The 14720-nt window shown below is 49.4% G+C and overlaps 1 protein-coding gene across 1 annotated transcript; it reads left to right on the forward strand.

Moving 5' to 3' along the window:
• Positions 1-3803: 3803 nt before the first annotated feature.
• LOC125513776 (protein ROLLING AND ERECT LEAF 2-like) lies at positions 3804-8048 on the forward strand. Its single transcript, XM_048678969.1, has 4 exons — positions 3804-5117; positions 5261-5448; positions 6558-6781; positions 6876-8048. The coding sequence occupies exons 1-4, from the start codon at positions 4019-4021 to the stop codon at positions 7672-7674; spliced, it is 2310 nt and encodes a 769-aa protein (XP_048534926.1). The 5' UTR covers positions 3804-4018; the 3' UTR covers positions 7675-8048.
• The last annotated feature ends 6672 nt before the right edge of the window (positions 8049-14720 follow it).

Genomic DNA, 14720 nt, shown 5'->3' on the forward strand with positions numbered 1-14720 from the left:
TGAACCATAGGGGGTGTGCAGCACCCCTGTATCTGGGTGTACCACGTTGTTCGGATGTTTGTTGTGTTACATCATATGCTGGGGCACGCTTGCGTGGTCCATAGATGGATCTGGTTGCGCCATCCTTTTGGTGCGAGCCCTTGTGTGGATCGCGTATTGGCTTGTGAGTGGCGTTGTTTGCCACTCGATGTTGGCCGTGAGGTTGTCTATCCGGCCAGGTGGCTGTTTTGATTTTTGGTTGTGGGGGGTCTGAGGCCTCCTCATCGAATTCAGGTAGCAACTTCCGCTTTGGGTAGCTCTTGGTGGGGCGATTGTCACCGTACTTCGCTGCTGTGTTGAGTACTTTACTCCATCTGATTTGGAGTGTGTCCTGCGCAGCCTTGAGCCTTTGCTTCTGCTTTTTCAGACTCCTCGCGGTGGCAACAAGCCTTTGACGGGCATTCTGCTGCTCCGGGTGCCTGTCCGGTGTTATGTCGTCCGGACTATTATCTTTGATAGAATTAGTGTGTTCGGTTTGATTCTCCGTATTGCCGTAGTCCGGCAGTGGTTTGCCCTGCTCCAACGCTGGGTCTGTATGATCGTTATTTCTGCCGAGGCGGGATTTGGGGCAGCGCTTGCGCCGCCGCTTTGACTGCTTCTCGAGGGAACAAGCCTTCGGTGCGTCCTTCCGTTCCTCGTCGTCGTCTTTTGGTGTGTCCACCATGTATACGTCATATGATGAGGTGGACGTCCAGCGCCCTGTGGGCGGTGGTTCCTCTTCGCCTCCCGCATCGTCGTCCATACCGCCGATGTCTTCGGAGTCGAAGTCGAGCGTGTCGGTTGAGTCATCGACAGTGGCTATTAACTGGGTGGTGGGTGGGCGTCGAATTTCTTCTTCGTCCGCATCCCAATCCTGTTGGCCATAATCCGGCCGGGGCTCTCCTAACAAAGAGAGATACCTTAGTGAATTCAGAATGTCGCCGAGGGGCGAGTGCTGAAAGATATCCGCGGCGGTGAATTCCATGATCGGCGCCCAATCGGATTCGATTGGCAGGGGCGCGGATGGTTCGGAGTCAGAAAAAGAGTCCGACACCTTGGAGTCACGGGCTGCGCAGAGGATTATGCTGGTGTTTGGCTCGATCGCCGTTGAGACTGCAGCCCCTGAGGCGGTGTCCAACCACCCGTCCTCGATTGGCGCAGTTGGCCCCGAGCTAAGGGTCGGAGCTGATGCGGGCGCGGCCTCTGGGGTACTATTCGGCAGCAGAGCTAGGTCATACCCATCGCGACAGTGCGGCGCGCCCGGCTGTGGCTCGAATTCGTCGAAGATCAAGTCTCCGCAGATGTCGGCCGTGTAGTTCAAACTTCCAAATCTGACCTGATGGCCAGGGGCGTAGCTTTCAATCTGCTCCAGATGGCCAAGCGAATTAGCCCGCAGTGTAAAGCCGCCGAATACGAAGATCTGTCCGGGGAGAAAAGTCTCACCCTGGACCGCATCGCTATCGATGATAGTAGGAGCCATCAAGCCTAACGACAACGACATAGAGGAACTCTCAATGAAAGCACCAATGTCGGTGTCAAAACCGACGGATCTCGGGTAGGGGGTCCCGAACTATGCGTCTAGGCCGGATGGTAACAGGAGGCAGGGGACACGATGTTTTACCCAGGTTCGGGCCCTCTTGATGGAGGTAAAACCCTACGTCCTGCTTGATTGATATTGATGATATGGGTAGTACAAGAGTAGATCTACCACGAGACCAGAGAGGCTAAACCGTAGAAGCTAGCCTATGGTATGATTGTATGTTATGGTTGTTGTCCTACGGACTAAAACCCTTCGGTTTATATCGACACCGGAGAGGGTTAGGGTTACACAAGGCCGATTACAAAGGAGGAGATATCCATATACGTATTGCCTAGCTTGCCTTCCACGTCAAGTAGAGTCCCACCCGGACACGAGACGAAGTCTTCAATCTTGTATCTTCATAGTCTAACAGTCCAGCCAATGGAGATAGTCCGACTGTCCGGAGACCCCCTAATCTAGGACTCCCTCAGGGGGAATTGGAATCATTGCCATAGTCATTTTTATCTGCTGCTCTTTTCTTGGCCAACTCTTCAATTCTGACATCTTGACTTCCTTGAGCCCGATATATCTTGTGGGAGGACCAACCCCTTCCCTTTCTGACATCTCATCACCTTGATCACTCTGAGCTTTAACCATTTTAGTACCAAAAGATACCATAGTTTCTTGACTGCCATTGTAATCCACAAGCCCCACATACACATCACTATCTTTAGCTTTTATCCTCGGTGTTACCAATGTCAAGGTCCTTATCAACTAAATCTACAAGCTCCTGATCTCTAGCTTCTCTTTGCGCAATCTTTTGGATTGATTCCTCAAGCCTCTCTTGTTGGATCTTAATCATTATTTCCAATTTATTCTTGTCACTTTCTAGATCAACCATTTTCTTTTCTCCAACAACCCTTAAAGCAGATTGTCTGGCTTTGTCTTCTTCCATCTGTTGGACCTGCTAATAACCATCTCAAGATCACTTTCAATCTTTTTCCTGTCACCCGGGCCAATAATCTGATTGCTCTGTTTGAGCATGAACTCCTCAATTTTGCTCTTCTTCAGTTTCTCAAATTGAGCTAATTAAGGCAACCCAAAGAAACAACCACTCTGCTAGCATAATTTTGCTCTTGAACCATTGGATGTGATGTTGAGTGTTGATGCAGGTCTTTTTTTTTTTGGCTCATTCACTAGAATGTTTTTTATATTGGATCATATGGTCTTGTGTTGTATGTGTGAATTGTAGTTTTTAGTGATTTGTGTAAATAAGTTGCTGCTAGAAATTTGCACAATACGGACGGGTATACTAGCAGGGAAGAATTACTTCTGACTGATGGGTATGGGCGAAAACATTCCTTGTGGCGGGTATGAGGATGGATAATGGGCAAAATTGTGCTTGGTGGGTATGGAAAAAAGAGGCTTCACCTGATGGAGTAATTATTAGTTGCCATCTTGAGAACCGAATACAGACAACCGAAGCGAGTAAATAAGAAAGAAAATAAAGGGAGGCGTTTTCTTTTGAAAATAAACTGATGGATTAATGTCTACGTGTCTTTTTTTATCCGTTTAGGGCTTGTGTCTAACTGAGGAAGGTGAGGTGATGGCGGCTTCCTGAAGATAGAATGATGCTCTCCTCGCCTAGCCCCGTCCCGACGGTTCGTCTAGCATCATCAAAGGGCGTGTGCAGGTATGTCTTTGGCGGATCTCGTGAGATTCGGTTGGCGTTTATCTTCAATGGATACACTTGGATATGGTCTTCGTTCGTGTGCGTCGGTGTTTTTTGCAGGTTGGATCCTTGTGATCTACGTTCTTTTCATCGGTGGAGGTTGTTGTTCTGGTGTACTGGTCTGGGACCTTACCATGATGATTTCTCGACTGACTACTACAACAAGGTTTGACCGACTTCAATCAGGGGGTGGGGAGAGGGGCGATGACGGCGACGCGTCTTCAACTCGATCTAGTAAATTTAGTCGTCGATAAGTGGTCTACGAATCTGGATGTAAGTTTTACTTTTGGTGTTCTCCATATTCTCGAAAGAGAAAAAAGAAATAGCTGTACTGAAATGGGAAATTTGTCATCCGGGTACAGAAATGACATGGAAATTTTGGCGTAGCCACCTCGCGTGCCTACGCAAACACGAGGCCCACTTCGCACGCCCGGAAACGCGAAGGCGGCCAGAAAGTATACGGAAAAGAGGCCCGCTAAAGAAGAAGAAGAAAATAAAGAAAAGGAGCAACGGAAATTAAACGAGGCACAGCCGAGCCGGAGCAAGGAAGGCGCACGCACCCACCTCACTCCCCCCACTCAAGTACACACTCCTCGCTGCTCGCTCTCCTCTCTGACGGACGGCAGAGTGGGGGAAGAGGAAGAAGAAGCCCAAGCCAAGTGGAGAGAGAAGCGGCAGCCGGAAGACGGAGAGAGAGGGAGGGGAGGGGAGCAGGGAGATCTGCGCGGGGGAGGAGACGAGAGGCAGCGATGGGGTGCGCGGCATCCAAGGTGGAGCAGGAGGACACGGTGCGGCGCTGCAAGGAGCGCCGGCGCAACATCAAGGACGCCGTCGCCGCGCGCCAGCTGCTCGCCTCCGCGCACGCCGACTACCTCCGCTCCCTCCGCGTCACGGCCGCCGCGCTCTCCCGCTTCGCGCAGGGCCACTCCTCGCTCACCGTCTCCCACCACACCGCGCCCGTCCTCCTCACCACCGCCGCGCCGCCCGCCCTGCACGCGCCCGCGCCCGCCGCCGCGTCCTCCGTCGCCTCCTCCTCGCTGCCGCCCCCCACGCCGCTCCCTCGCCACCAGCCGCCGCCGCCGCCGCCCCAGCAGCAGCCGCAGCCGCAGCCTCAGGCCGCCGCTGCTGCGCTCAGGGTCGACATGGATCCGAGGATGCGGCGGCTCAAGGTGCCGCACATCCTGTCGGACTCGAGCGTCGCGTCCTCGTTCCGGAAGCCGCCGGTGGTGGGGACGCCCTCCTCCTCGTCGGCCTGGGACTGGGAGAACTTCTACCCGCCGTCGCCGCCCGACTCCGAGTTCTTCGACCGCCGCAAGACCGATCTCGAGGAGGCAAACCGCCTCCGCGAGCTCGACGACGAGGCCAAGGCCCGGGGCTACCCCCAGCGCCGCCACGACCGCCTCAAAGAAGACGACGAGGTCGACGACGGCCATGGGGAAGACGAGGAGGAGACGGAGAGGGAGGATATGCATTGCGGCGGATGGGAGGACGAGGAGGACCACTACGCGTCGACGACCACGTCGGAGACCAGATCGGAGGAAGGCGAGGTGGGGAATAGATCCGAGTGCGGGTTCGCGGCCAGATCGGAGTACGGCGGGACGGCGCCGTCCGAGTACGCCGCCGTGCCAATGCAGCTGCGGAGGGCCGAGAGGTCAGAGGTCGGGGACTCCTTCTCCACGGTCACGGCGGCGACCGAGATGCGGATGGTGGTGCGCCACCGCACGCTCTCAGAGATCGTCGCGGCCATCGAGGAGTACTTCGTCAAGGCGGCCGACGCCGGCGACAACGTGTCGGAGCTCCTGGAGGCCAGCCGCGCACAGCTCGACCGCAACTTCCAGCAACTCAAAAGTAATCGCCATTACACGAATTGCTCCCCAGAATGCTATTCTCTCAAGTGCTTTAGGATTTTTCTAACAAAGATGCAACGCTTTCTTGCCCAAATGGCGACAATGCTTTAGCATTTTGGCTTAATCTGATTTCTCCTTTGGCAGAGACGGTGTACCACTCCAACAGCGTGCTGTCAGCACTGGCGTCGACATGGACTTCAAAGCCGCCATTGGCTGTGCGCTACAAGCTGGACACCAATTCACTGGAGATGGGGTCAATGGAAGGGAAGAGCCATGGGTCAACACTGGAGCGGCTCTTGGCCTGGGAAAAGAAGCTATATGAGGAGGTCAAGGTAATTTTACTATCCATCTCGAGGCCATTGGTGACTGTTAATTATACTTTTCAAGTTAACAGTTGAGTGCATTGCTCAAATTGGTGTTGCTCTGCTGTATAAAAATTGTCAGCTAAACTATGCTATGACTGTTGGTTATGCTTCGTTAGTTGTCGATGGAACACGCTGAAACTATTCAGCTCGGCTCCACCTGTGAATGATCCAACTACGTTGCTAGACGATATTACCTGATGTTTTCGGCCATCAACAAATTCCAAATTCTTCCACCGAGAACTCTTTATGATAAAGCAAATAAATGAGTATATAATGCTAGAATAAGTTGTGCGTCGTCTGTATTTAATAACCCATGGTCAAGGATGAAATGAAACTAGCTAAAACGCTTACACCATGAAGAGAGCTCTATCTCTTTGTGCTCTTAGGATTCTGGTAGGTACAAATGAATGATATAAAACAAATGACTAGACATTGTTTCTTTTTTTGCTAGATTAGGTGCCACCTCTCTAGATTTGAAGTTGGTGTCTTGATACAATTTAATGTATAGCAGTCCTCCCTTTTGTTCAGCAATTGTGGAAGAAGAATCTGATCCTGTTGCAGAAAGCTTCTTTAGAGAGGCCCTGCACTTTCCTCCTTTGGAACAGCTGGAGCATTGGTTTGATAGTTTTAGCTGCTTTTTCAGCAAAGGCAGCAGTGCTCCATGCCATTAGATCTCCTAACCACACATTCATATTTTCCTCCCTTCCTTTATGCTCTGTTTTTGTCTAAACTACTCATCCTTTCAGATTCTTTACTTTATAGTGTACAAAGGTCTCCAAACCTTGAGAAGTTGTCTTTAATGTACATAATATATCTGATAATGCTGAGCATGAGAAAGTTCATAGGCTGGGGCATTGCCTTTTGCTGCTACCGAAACCACTACAACATTTATATTGGCTAAGTTTAGTGACGACAAATAGTGTTCCTTTGGTTTCCTTAGTTTGGGATAGAATGTGATTCCTTTCAAGTTATTGCACTGCACTTGTTCTGTTTTCTTGTATATGTATACTAAACAGTTTGTCGAACCCAACTATTCAGATATTAAAGCATATATGGATTTATTTGAACTTCTGCAGGCTAGGGAGAGCGTTAAGATTGAGCATGAGAAGAAGCTTTCTACCCTGCAAAGCTTGGAATACAGAGGGAGGGACAGTGCCAAGCTGGACAAGACCAAGGCCTCCATAAACAAGCTGCAATCACTGATCGTTGTCGCGTCACAAGCTGCCACTACCACATCCTCGGCCATCGTCAGCGTCCGCGACAATGAGCTCGCGCCACAGCTTGTCGAGCTTTGTTTCGCGTAAGTCTTGTCCCTTGTTCCGAAACCCCTGATTCCAGATCTTGTGATGCTGCCAGGAAGCACCACTTAACTGTTTCTGAATTTTGACATGCAGGTTGCTGAGCATGTGGAGGTCCATGAACTACTTCCACGAGACACAGAATGAGATCGTTCAACAGGTGCGCGGTCTGGTGGACAACTCCATGGCCGAGTCGACGTCCGACCTTCACAGGCTCGCGACGCGTGATCTCGAGGCCGCCGTCTCGGCATGGCACTCGAACTTCAACCGGCTCATCAAGTATCAGCGTGAATACATCCGTTCTCTGTATGGCTGGCTGAAGCTGACACTCTTCCAAGTGGACAGCATTACCCCGCAGGAGGCCCACGCGTCACTCATCTCACGCGAGCTCACCACCTTCTGCGACGAGTGGAAGCAGGCACTGGACCGGCTTCCGGACGCGGTGGCTTCGGAGGCCATCAAGAGCTTCGTGAACGTCATCCATGTCATCTACACCAAGCAGGCAGAGGAGATGAAGATCAAGAAGCGGACCGAGACGTACTCGAAGGAGCTGGAGAAGAAGACCAACTCGCTGAGGGCCATTGAGAAGAAGTACTACCAGTCGTACTCGTTGGTAGGCCTCGGCCTCCCTGGCAGCGGGCGCGACGGCATCGAAGGCCACACGTTCGACGCCCGCGACCCTCTCTCCGAGAAGAAGACCGAGATCGCCCAGTGCCGCCGGAAGGTGGAGGATGAGATAACGAGGCATGCCAAGGCTGTGGAGGTGACGAGGTCCATGACGCTCAACAACATCCAGACTGGCCTTCCAGGGATGTTCCAGGCCATAGCCGGCTTCTCGGGCACGGTCGTCGAGGCCCTCGACGTGGTCTGCCGGCGAGCCGGGTCGGTGCGGTAGGATGTCAGACCACATCAGAACATCATTTTGGTGCGTCTGAGGCTGTTTCTTTGGGTGGTATGTTGATCTATATAGGGAAAATGCGATATATATATATATATATAGTTAAGTTAAAGCTTAGGGATGAAAGGTGGGGAGAAGGCTTCCCTGGCTGGTTTTGCCTTGTTTGTTGGGGATTGATATCATTTTGGTTGTAGATAATGATTTTGCCCAGGATCGCAGCTCATCTTCTTTCCTCCCTTTTCTGGGTTGTGTGAAGGAGGAAGACATGTAATGTACAGGCCCTGTGGCCGTCTTGTCGCGCTCTAATGGCGATGTTTACGCTTGCTCTCCCCTCTCGCAAACTTGAATTCTATGCTCATGTCTTCAGCTAAGCTCTACTCTCTACTGTTTGAAGTGGTTCAGAGTTGTTGGGGAGGAAGGATTCCCAGGCCTGAAGTGAAAGCAGATGCTGTGTTTTTCCCGGCGGTGGGCGCTGCTGTCCCTTCATCTTTTCTGTTGTCTCGCTGCCTGCCTGGATGCAGGACGTCTCACGTTGATTCTCTGCTGCCCCATTTCGGTCCACCGCAGTTAATTGCCCTACTGCTGCTGCTTCCATTGTGCAAAACCGACAAGTCCTCTGCTGGAACATGTGCTCTCCTCGCCATACGCTCTGTGCAAGGGATACTGACTTCTGGGGCTCCTAGTCCAGCCAAGTGGCGACGCACCGTTTGGAACTTCCGACAACAGGAACTAATAGGCCGTTTCACCGTGAAAATTCCAAGCATGTAGTGGGAGTATGATCCTGACGATTTCACCATGAAGCACTGCCAGCCAAATGCTGCGTCCTCACGGCGGCCTGCGATTCTGTGAGTGGGAGCGAAGTGGAGTGTGGTGTAGAGCCGCAAGGCTGGCGTTTGGACCTATCCTGCGGTTAGTTGGGCACAGCACGGCAAGGCTACAAGGGCGCACGTTGGCATGCAACGCAATGCAACCTTTTCCCTCTCTGAAAGGGGCACGGAAAAGTGGTTGGCGCCATGTTCGTCTCCAGGAGCGGCCGGCGCCATGATTCCGGTTCACACCGCCTGCTGGGCTTTGTTTTCTCTCTTAAGCGGCTGGACTGGTTTGATGGCAGGAAATGGGGAGAAATAATCTGGCCATTGGCATTAGATCAATCATCAACACGTGCATCAGTGCGCCCTTCTTCCTCCTCCTTGGGACCCCGGCTGGTGCTATTCAAGTTGGAGATGGACCGAGCTAGGTTCCAAAAACCCTTGGAGCTGGATGGATGGACGGAGAATCTGGGAATAAAGAGCCCTAGTTTGTAGGTGGTGGTCTGGTCTGGTGGAGCTGGGCTATGGCTATGGACCAGACAGCGGCTAGGCAGCTAGAGGGGCGGGGAGCTTCTATTCTTGGACGGGCAAGGATAAGGCCTGCCAAGGCTGTCGCTAGTGCCTCCTAGTCGTCGCGGCTTCCCTTTTATTTACTGTGTGCCTCTAGCTCTAGCTCTAGGACGGTGAGTGCTTCACTAGCATGGCGATAAGACCGAATGACCGACGGCCTCTCTGCCCGGCTCGAGTGACACAACGAACTAGCAGTACAGGCGGAACTACCACGGATTTGTTCTTGCCAAAACTCCAAAAGCGCATGACAGTCACTACACTACACTACGCACTTGGTCCGATGCTGTTCTCTTGCTACATTGCACACGATTTGACTCTTGTTTCAAACTTTTTTCGGATCTGACCCTTTTGAGACGCCAGTAACCATGGGAGACGCCACAGTCTCCGGCGTCTGGCCATGGCCCACCTCCTGGTCAGTTTTGTTGATCACCTCATGTGGCAAAGGGCAGACGCTAGAAACTCTGACGTTTAGGTCCAAAGCGTAAACAAGATATTTTTTTTTGAAACAAGGCAAAAGACTTGCTATTTTCATTGATTAAGAAGAAGGTTTAGACATAGCCGCGGGGCGGCAAAAACGAAAATGTCTACTCTCACGACATAACAATACTAAGCTGCTTCGCTCCTGGCAAAGTCCAAAGATGAGCCTCCTCCTTGATTTTCGCAATAACAATAGAGGTCGGAGCGGAGACATTCTGGAAAATTCTTGCATTGCGCTCCTTCCAAATTTTCTATGAGACAAGCATCATCAAGGAGGCGGTGGCCTTCCTGTGGTCACCTCCCCCACTAACCGCCTTAAGCCACCAATCTTTAACTGAGTCTTCATGGCGCCAAATCATTGGTGATGAGTCAAGGATGCCAAGCCAAGTGCAAATTTCAGTCCAAATCCGGACAGTGAACCTACATTGGGATAGGAGGTGAGTAGCAGATTCTTGCACTTGCTTGCAGAGAGGGCACAAATTACAGTTTGGCCAACCTCGGCGCAGCAAACGATCGGCTGTCCAAACACGATTCTGGAAGATCAACCAAGCAAAAAAATTTACACTTCGGAGGAGCCCACATCTTCCAGATTGTAGCATTCATTGGGCAAAATGAGAGACCGACAAACTGCACCATGTAAGCCGAGGAGGCGGAGTACTCGCCACTGTTGGTGAACTTCCAAGATATTGTGTCTTGGCTACCCTGGTTGAGGTTTACATCCGCAAGCATCTCCCAAAGTGTTGCAAATTGTTGAATATGGTCCAAGGTTAGCCCCTGCCGGGTGTCAATTTGGCGGACCCAAAGGTTGTTGTCAAGAGCTTTCCTGACCAAGAACGTTTTCTTTTTTGACAGCTCAAAAATCTTTGGTGCAATATCTTTAGGCCGGAGGCCGTCCAACCATGGAGATTCCCAAAACTTAGCTTTGTTTCCATCTTCAATGCACACCCGTGTAGCAGCCGCGAAGAGATCTTTATCGTTGCTAGTGCAAGGTGTTCCAAAGCCAGACCAAGTCTTAGGTGGTTCATCCCATTCGTGCCACAGCCAACGCAAACGCAGGGCGGTTGCAAATTTTTGAAGATTGAGCACTCCCAGTCCACCATAAATCTTGGGCTTGCAGACGAGATCCCAATTAACCTTACATTTTCCGCCGGTCACCTTATCACAGCCCGCCCAAAGGTAGGCACGTCGCAGGCTATCGATCTTCTTCATCACTTCAACCGGAAGATCTAGAGGCATGAGGTGGTAAATGGCAATGGCAGTGAGCACGGCCTTGACCAAAATAATGCGCCCCGGTGTAGCCACATGCATCGCCGACCAAGGCGGAAGCTTGCCTGCCACCTTGTCCTCCAAATACTGAAAGTGGATGCGCTTTAGTCTTGTGACCGACAACGGAAGACCAAGATATCGCATGGGGAAAGTAGTATGGACTGCCGGGAAGGCCTGTAGTATGTTGTCGAGGTCGATGTTTCCACAGCGAATGGGCGCCACAAGGCTTTTGGCGCAGTTGGTGACTAGGCCAGTAACCTCCCCAAAGGAGCTCAAAGTCGAAGCCAAGTAGTGAATATCATCCTTGATCGGCGCCACAAAGATAGCAGCATCATCCGCATACAAGGATGCACGGATGGGCCGACCACGAAGAGGATGCAACAAGCCTTGCTCGGTAGCCTTGGCGAGGATGTGGTGGAGCGGATCAATAGCAAGGACAAAGAGCAGAGGGGAGAGAGGATCCCCTTGTCGAAGACCGCAGCCATGCTTAATTGGATCACCAGCAACACCATTTAGCAAAACTCTAGATGAGGCCGTGGATAGGAGGGCGGAGACCCAATCTCGAAACCGGCTCGGAAACTGGTGTGACGAAGCAAGTCCATCAAATAATCCCATCTCACAGAGTCGAAGGCTTTCTTGATGTCAAGCTTGAAGAGCAAGGATGGTGTTTTGTTGTGGTGCAACCGTCGAGCCAAGTTGCGGACATACATAAAGTTATCATGGATACTTCGTTTCTTGATGAAAGCACTTTGAGTATTGGAAACGAGGTTGGGCATGTGAAGAGCAAGGCGGGTAGCCATCATCTTAGCAATGATCTTTGCAACAGTATGAATAAGACTTATGGGCCTAAAGTCGGATATGTCCTCTGCCCCATCTTTTTTGGGAATGAGAGCAATGTTAGCGGAGTTGAGCCAATGTAGGTTGGAGACACGAAGGGTAGAGAAATTGTTGATCACTTGCATAATTTCAGGTTTGACAATGTCCCAGCATTCCTTGAAGAAAGCCCCAGTGAATCCATCTGGACCCGGGGCCTTATCGTTAGGGAGGTCATAGATTGCACCGCGAACCTCCTCCTCTGTGAACAGGGCATCTAAATCTGAGAGGTCGCAAGTTGAATGGGGGATGCAAGACCAATTGAAGTCCTTGCAGCGTGGGGGGCCTTTACCAATAGCTTTAGCAAAGTGAGATTGTACAATATCTTTCTTGTCATCATGATTTGTGACCCATCCATTGTTATGTTTGAGGCGGTGGATAAAATTCTTTCTTCTTCGATGGTTGATTCGGAGGTGAAAGAAACGAGTGTTAGCATCTCCCTCTTTGAGCAAGGTGATTCGCGAGGACTGTCTCTTTCGGGCTCTTTCCAGAACAGCCAAGGCCATGGCCTTTCTTTTAAGCTCTCTCCTGAGGTCACGCTCACCGGAGCTAAGGGGCCTCTCCTCTTGTGCCATGTCCAGCCGGAGGATGATCTCAAGGGCCATATGAAGTTGAACTTTGTGATTGGAGAAGATACTTCTGCTCCATGTCCTAAGGCGCTGACTTGTTCTTTTAAGTTTGTGGAACAACACCTGGTATGGCTCAGAATGGTTCACCCTTTCATTCCAAGCATCTTGTACTATCTTCTTGAAGTTGGGCATTTTGATCCAGAAATTTTCAAATCTGAAAGTTTTGGGTCTCTTCGGCCCCTTGTCACTAGCGAGAAGGAGTGGGCAATGGTCAGAGAGCGAGGACGAGAGTGCATGAAGGATGTGCGAGCCAAATTCCACATCCCAGTCTTGATTGCAGAAAAAGCTATCTAATTTGCTCATTGTCGGATTGGCTTGTTCATTCGTCCACGTGAATCTTCTGTTCTGGAGGTGTATCTCCTTTAGCTCACATGAGTTGAGGGTGTTTCGGAAGCGCACCAGCCGGCTGCGGTCAACATTTGTGCGGTTCTTGTCACGGGCACGATAGACTTGGTTGAAGTCTCCAGTCACGAGCCATCTCGTACCTTGCTGGGGCTTTTCGCTCAAAAGCTCCTGGAAAAAAGCGAGATCATTTCAAAGTACTTATTGCAAAAATGGATGTAACATGAATGTAATCCCGTCAAAAAAGGCAAATCGAAGGGATGTGGTCGTTAGTAAGATGTTATCCGTCCGCCGGTTACAATAGAGGAGATTAATTAATTAAACATATGGTAATTAGCTTCTAACGATTCTATTGATCTCCACTTTGACCATGTAGAATCATCATATTAAAAAATGATTTTTCCAGAAAAATCATGGATATGATGAGATATACATAGTATGTCATGAAAAACTCCCTTGAACAATCAAGTGGGAAATAAGGAGAAAATAACATATTACAATGCTTGTGTTACTACTGCCTCGTTAAAGACCTTCCACGAGCAACCACATAGGGGGAAAATCATAAAGGAAAATAACGCAATATCAAAGATCCAACGGTATTAACCAGGATATCATGTAGGAGCTAACTAGATCTTGCAAAACACGAAGCCATCTCATATCAATTTCAGTACTACAATTTTAGAATAATGATCATGGTAAGGACTTTGTAAACAAATCAACGAGGTTACCACATGACTTTATTTGTAAAAATATTTGTATGTAACTCACGGGGGTAAAAATTTCAAGAAATATGATTTCTCATATTGCTCTTTGTATAACATGTCTTCCCCTGCGTAATAAATGCAACAATATCTTAATACTCCCTCCGTTTCTTTTTACTCCACGTATAAGATTTGGTCAAAGTCGAACTACACAAAGTTTGACCAAATTTATATCGAAAAATATGAATATCTACAATACTAAAACTATAAAGTATGAAAATACATTTCATGACGCATCTGGTAATATTTTTTTCATATTATGAATGTTGATATTTTTTAACATAAAGTTAGTCAAAATTTACAAAGCCTGACTTTGACCTAACTTTATATGCAAACTAAAAAGTGAAAGTGCAACTATCCCTGGGTGATTTTAGTAATTACTAACAACATATAGCTCATTGAGCTAATACTATTTCAAGATAAATATTTCAGGAAAGCTCAATGTTTTGCATGGCATGGACTAGAAATGTGGACCCCTCAAAATGCTAAGGACAAAAGATTGGCTCAAGACTCTACATTTTACCTTTTAGTGATCCAAGATCACATTGAGTCCATAGGAAAAGCCAATACTATTAAAAAGGGATGAGGTGTTGCTTAATGGGTTACTTGCTCAAAATGCTTAGTGATATGCTCCAAAACCCTCAACCACTTTCTCATATCCACATATGTCCCAAACCAAAAGTCAAACTGCCCCACCGAAACTTTCTATCCGGCGCCACCGAGTTCAGTTGACATAGCCACTGCCACAAAACCCTAGTCTTTTCGGTCTCACCGAGATGGGATTGCAAACTCTCTGTTTCCCTTCTTAACATTTTGGTCCAACCGAAATGAGCGATCGGTCCCACCGAATTCACAATGCAAACTCTCTGTTTTCCCTTTGTAACGTTTCGGTCTCACCGAGATGAGCGAATCGGTGCCATCGAGTTTGCCTGACCAACTCTCTGGTTAGCTTATTACCAAAATCGGTCCCACCAAGTGTGTGTAATCGGTCTCACCGAGATTACGTTATGCCCTAACCTTAATGAAATCGGTCTCATCGAGTTGACATGTCGGTCCCACCGAAAATCCTAACGTTCACATTTTGAACTAAATCGGTCGAACCGAGTTTCATTACTCGGTCCCACTGAGTTTGGTGATTTGTGTGTAATGGTTAGATTTTGTGTGGAGGCTATAAATACCCCTCCACCCACTCTTCATTCGAAGAGAGAGCCATCAGAACATGCCTACACTTTCATCATACATTTCCTGAGAGAACCACCTACTCATGTGTTGAGGTCAAGATATTCCATTCTAACCATATGAATCTTGATCTCTAG

Source organism: Triticum urartu, chromosome 1, assembly GCF_003073215.2.
Source record: "Triticum urartu cultivar G1812 chromosome 1, Tu2.1, whole genome shotgun sequence".
Classification (NCBI taxonomy): domain Eukaryota; kingdom Viridiplantae; phylum Streptophyta; class Magnoliopsida; order Poales; family Poaceae; genus Triticum; species Triticum urartu.

Bases quoted from the DNA above. Each gene is read 5' to 3' on its own strand.
- LOC125513776 (XM_048678969.1), top strand. From the start codon at position 4,019: ATGGGGTGCGCGGCATCCAAGGTGGAGCAGGAGGACACGGTGCGGCGC. The intron at 5,118-5,260 runs GTAATCGCCATT...CTCCTTTGGCAG, and splicing joins CAACTTCCAGCAACTCAAAA to AGACGGTGTACCACTCCAAC. The intron at 5,449-6,557 runs GTAATTTTACTA...GAACTTCTGCAG, and splicing joins AGCTATATGAGGAGGTCAAG to GCTAGGGAGAGCGTTAAGAT.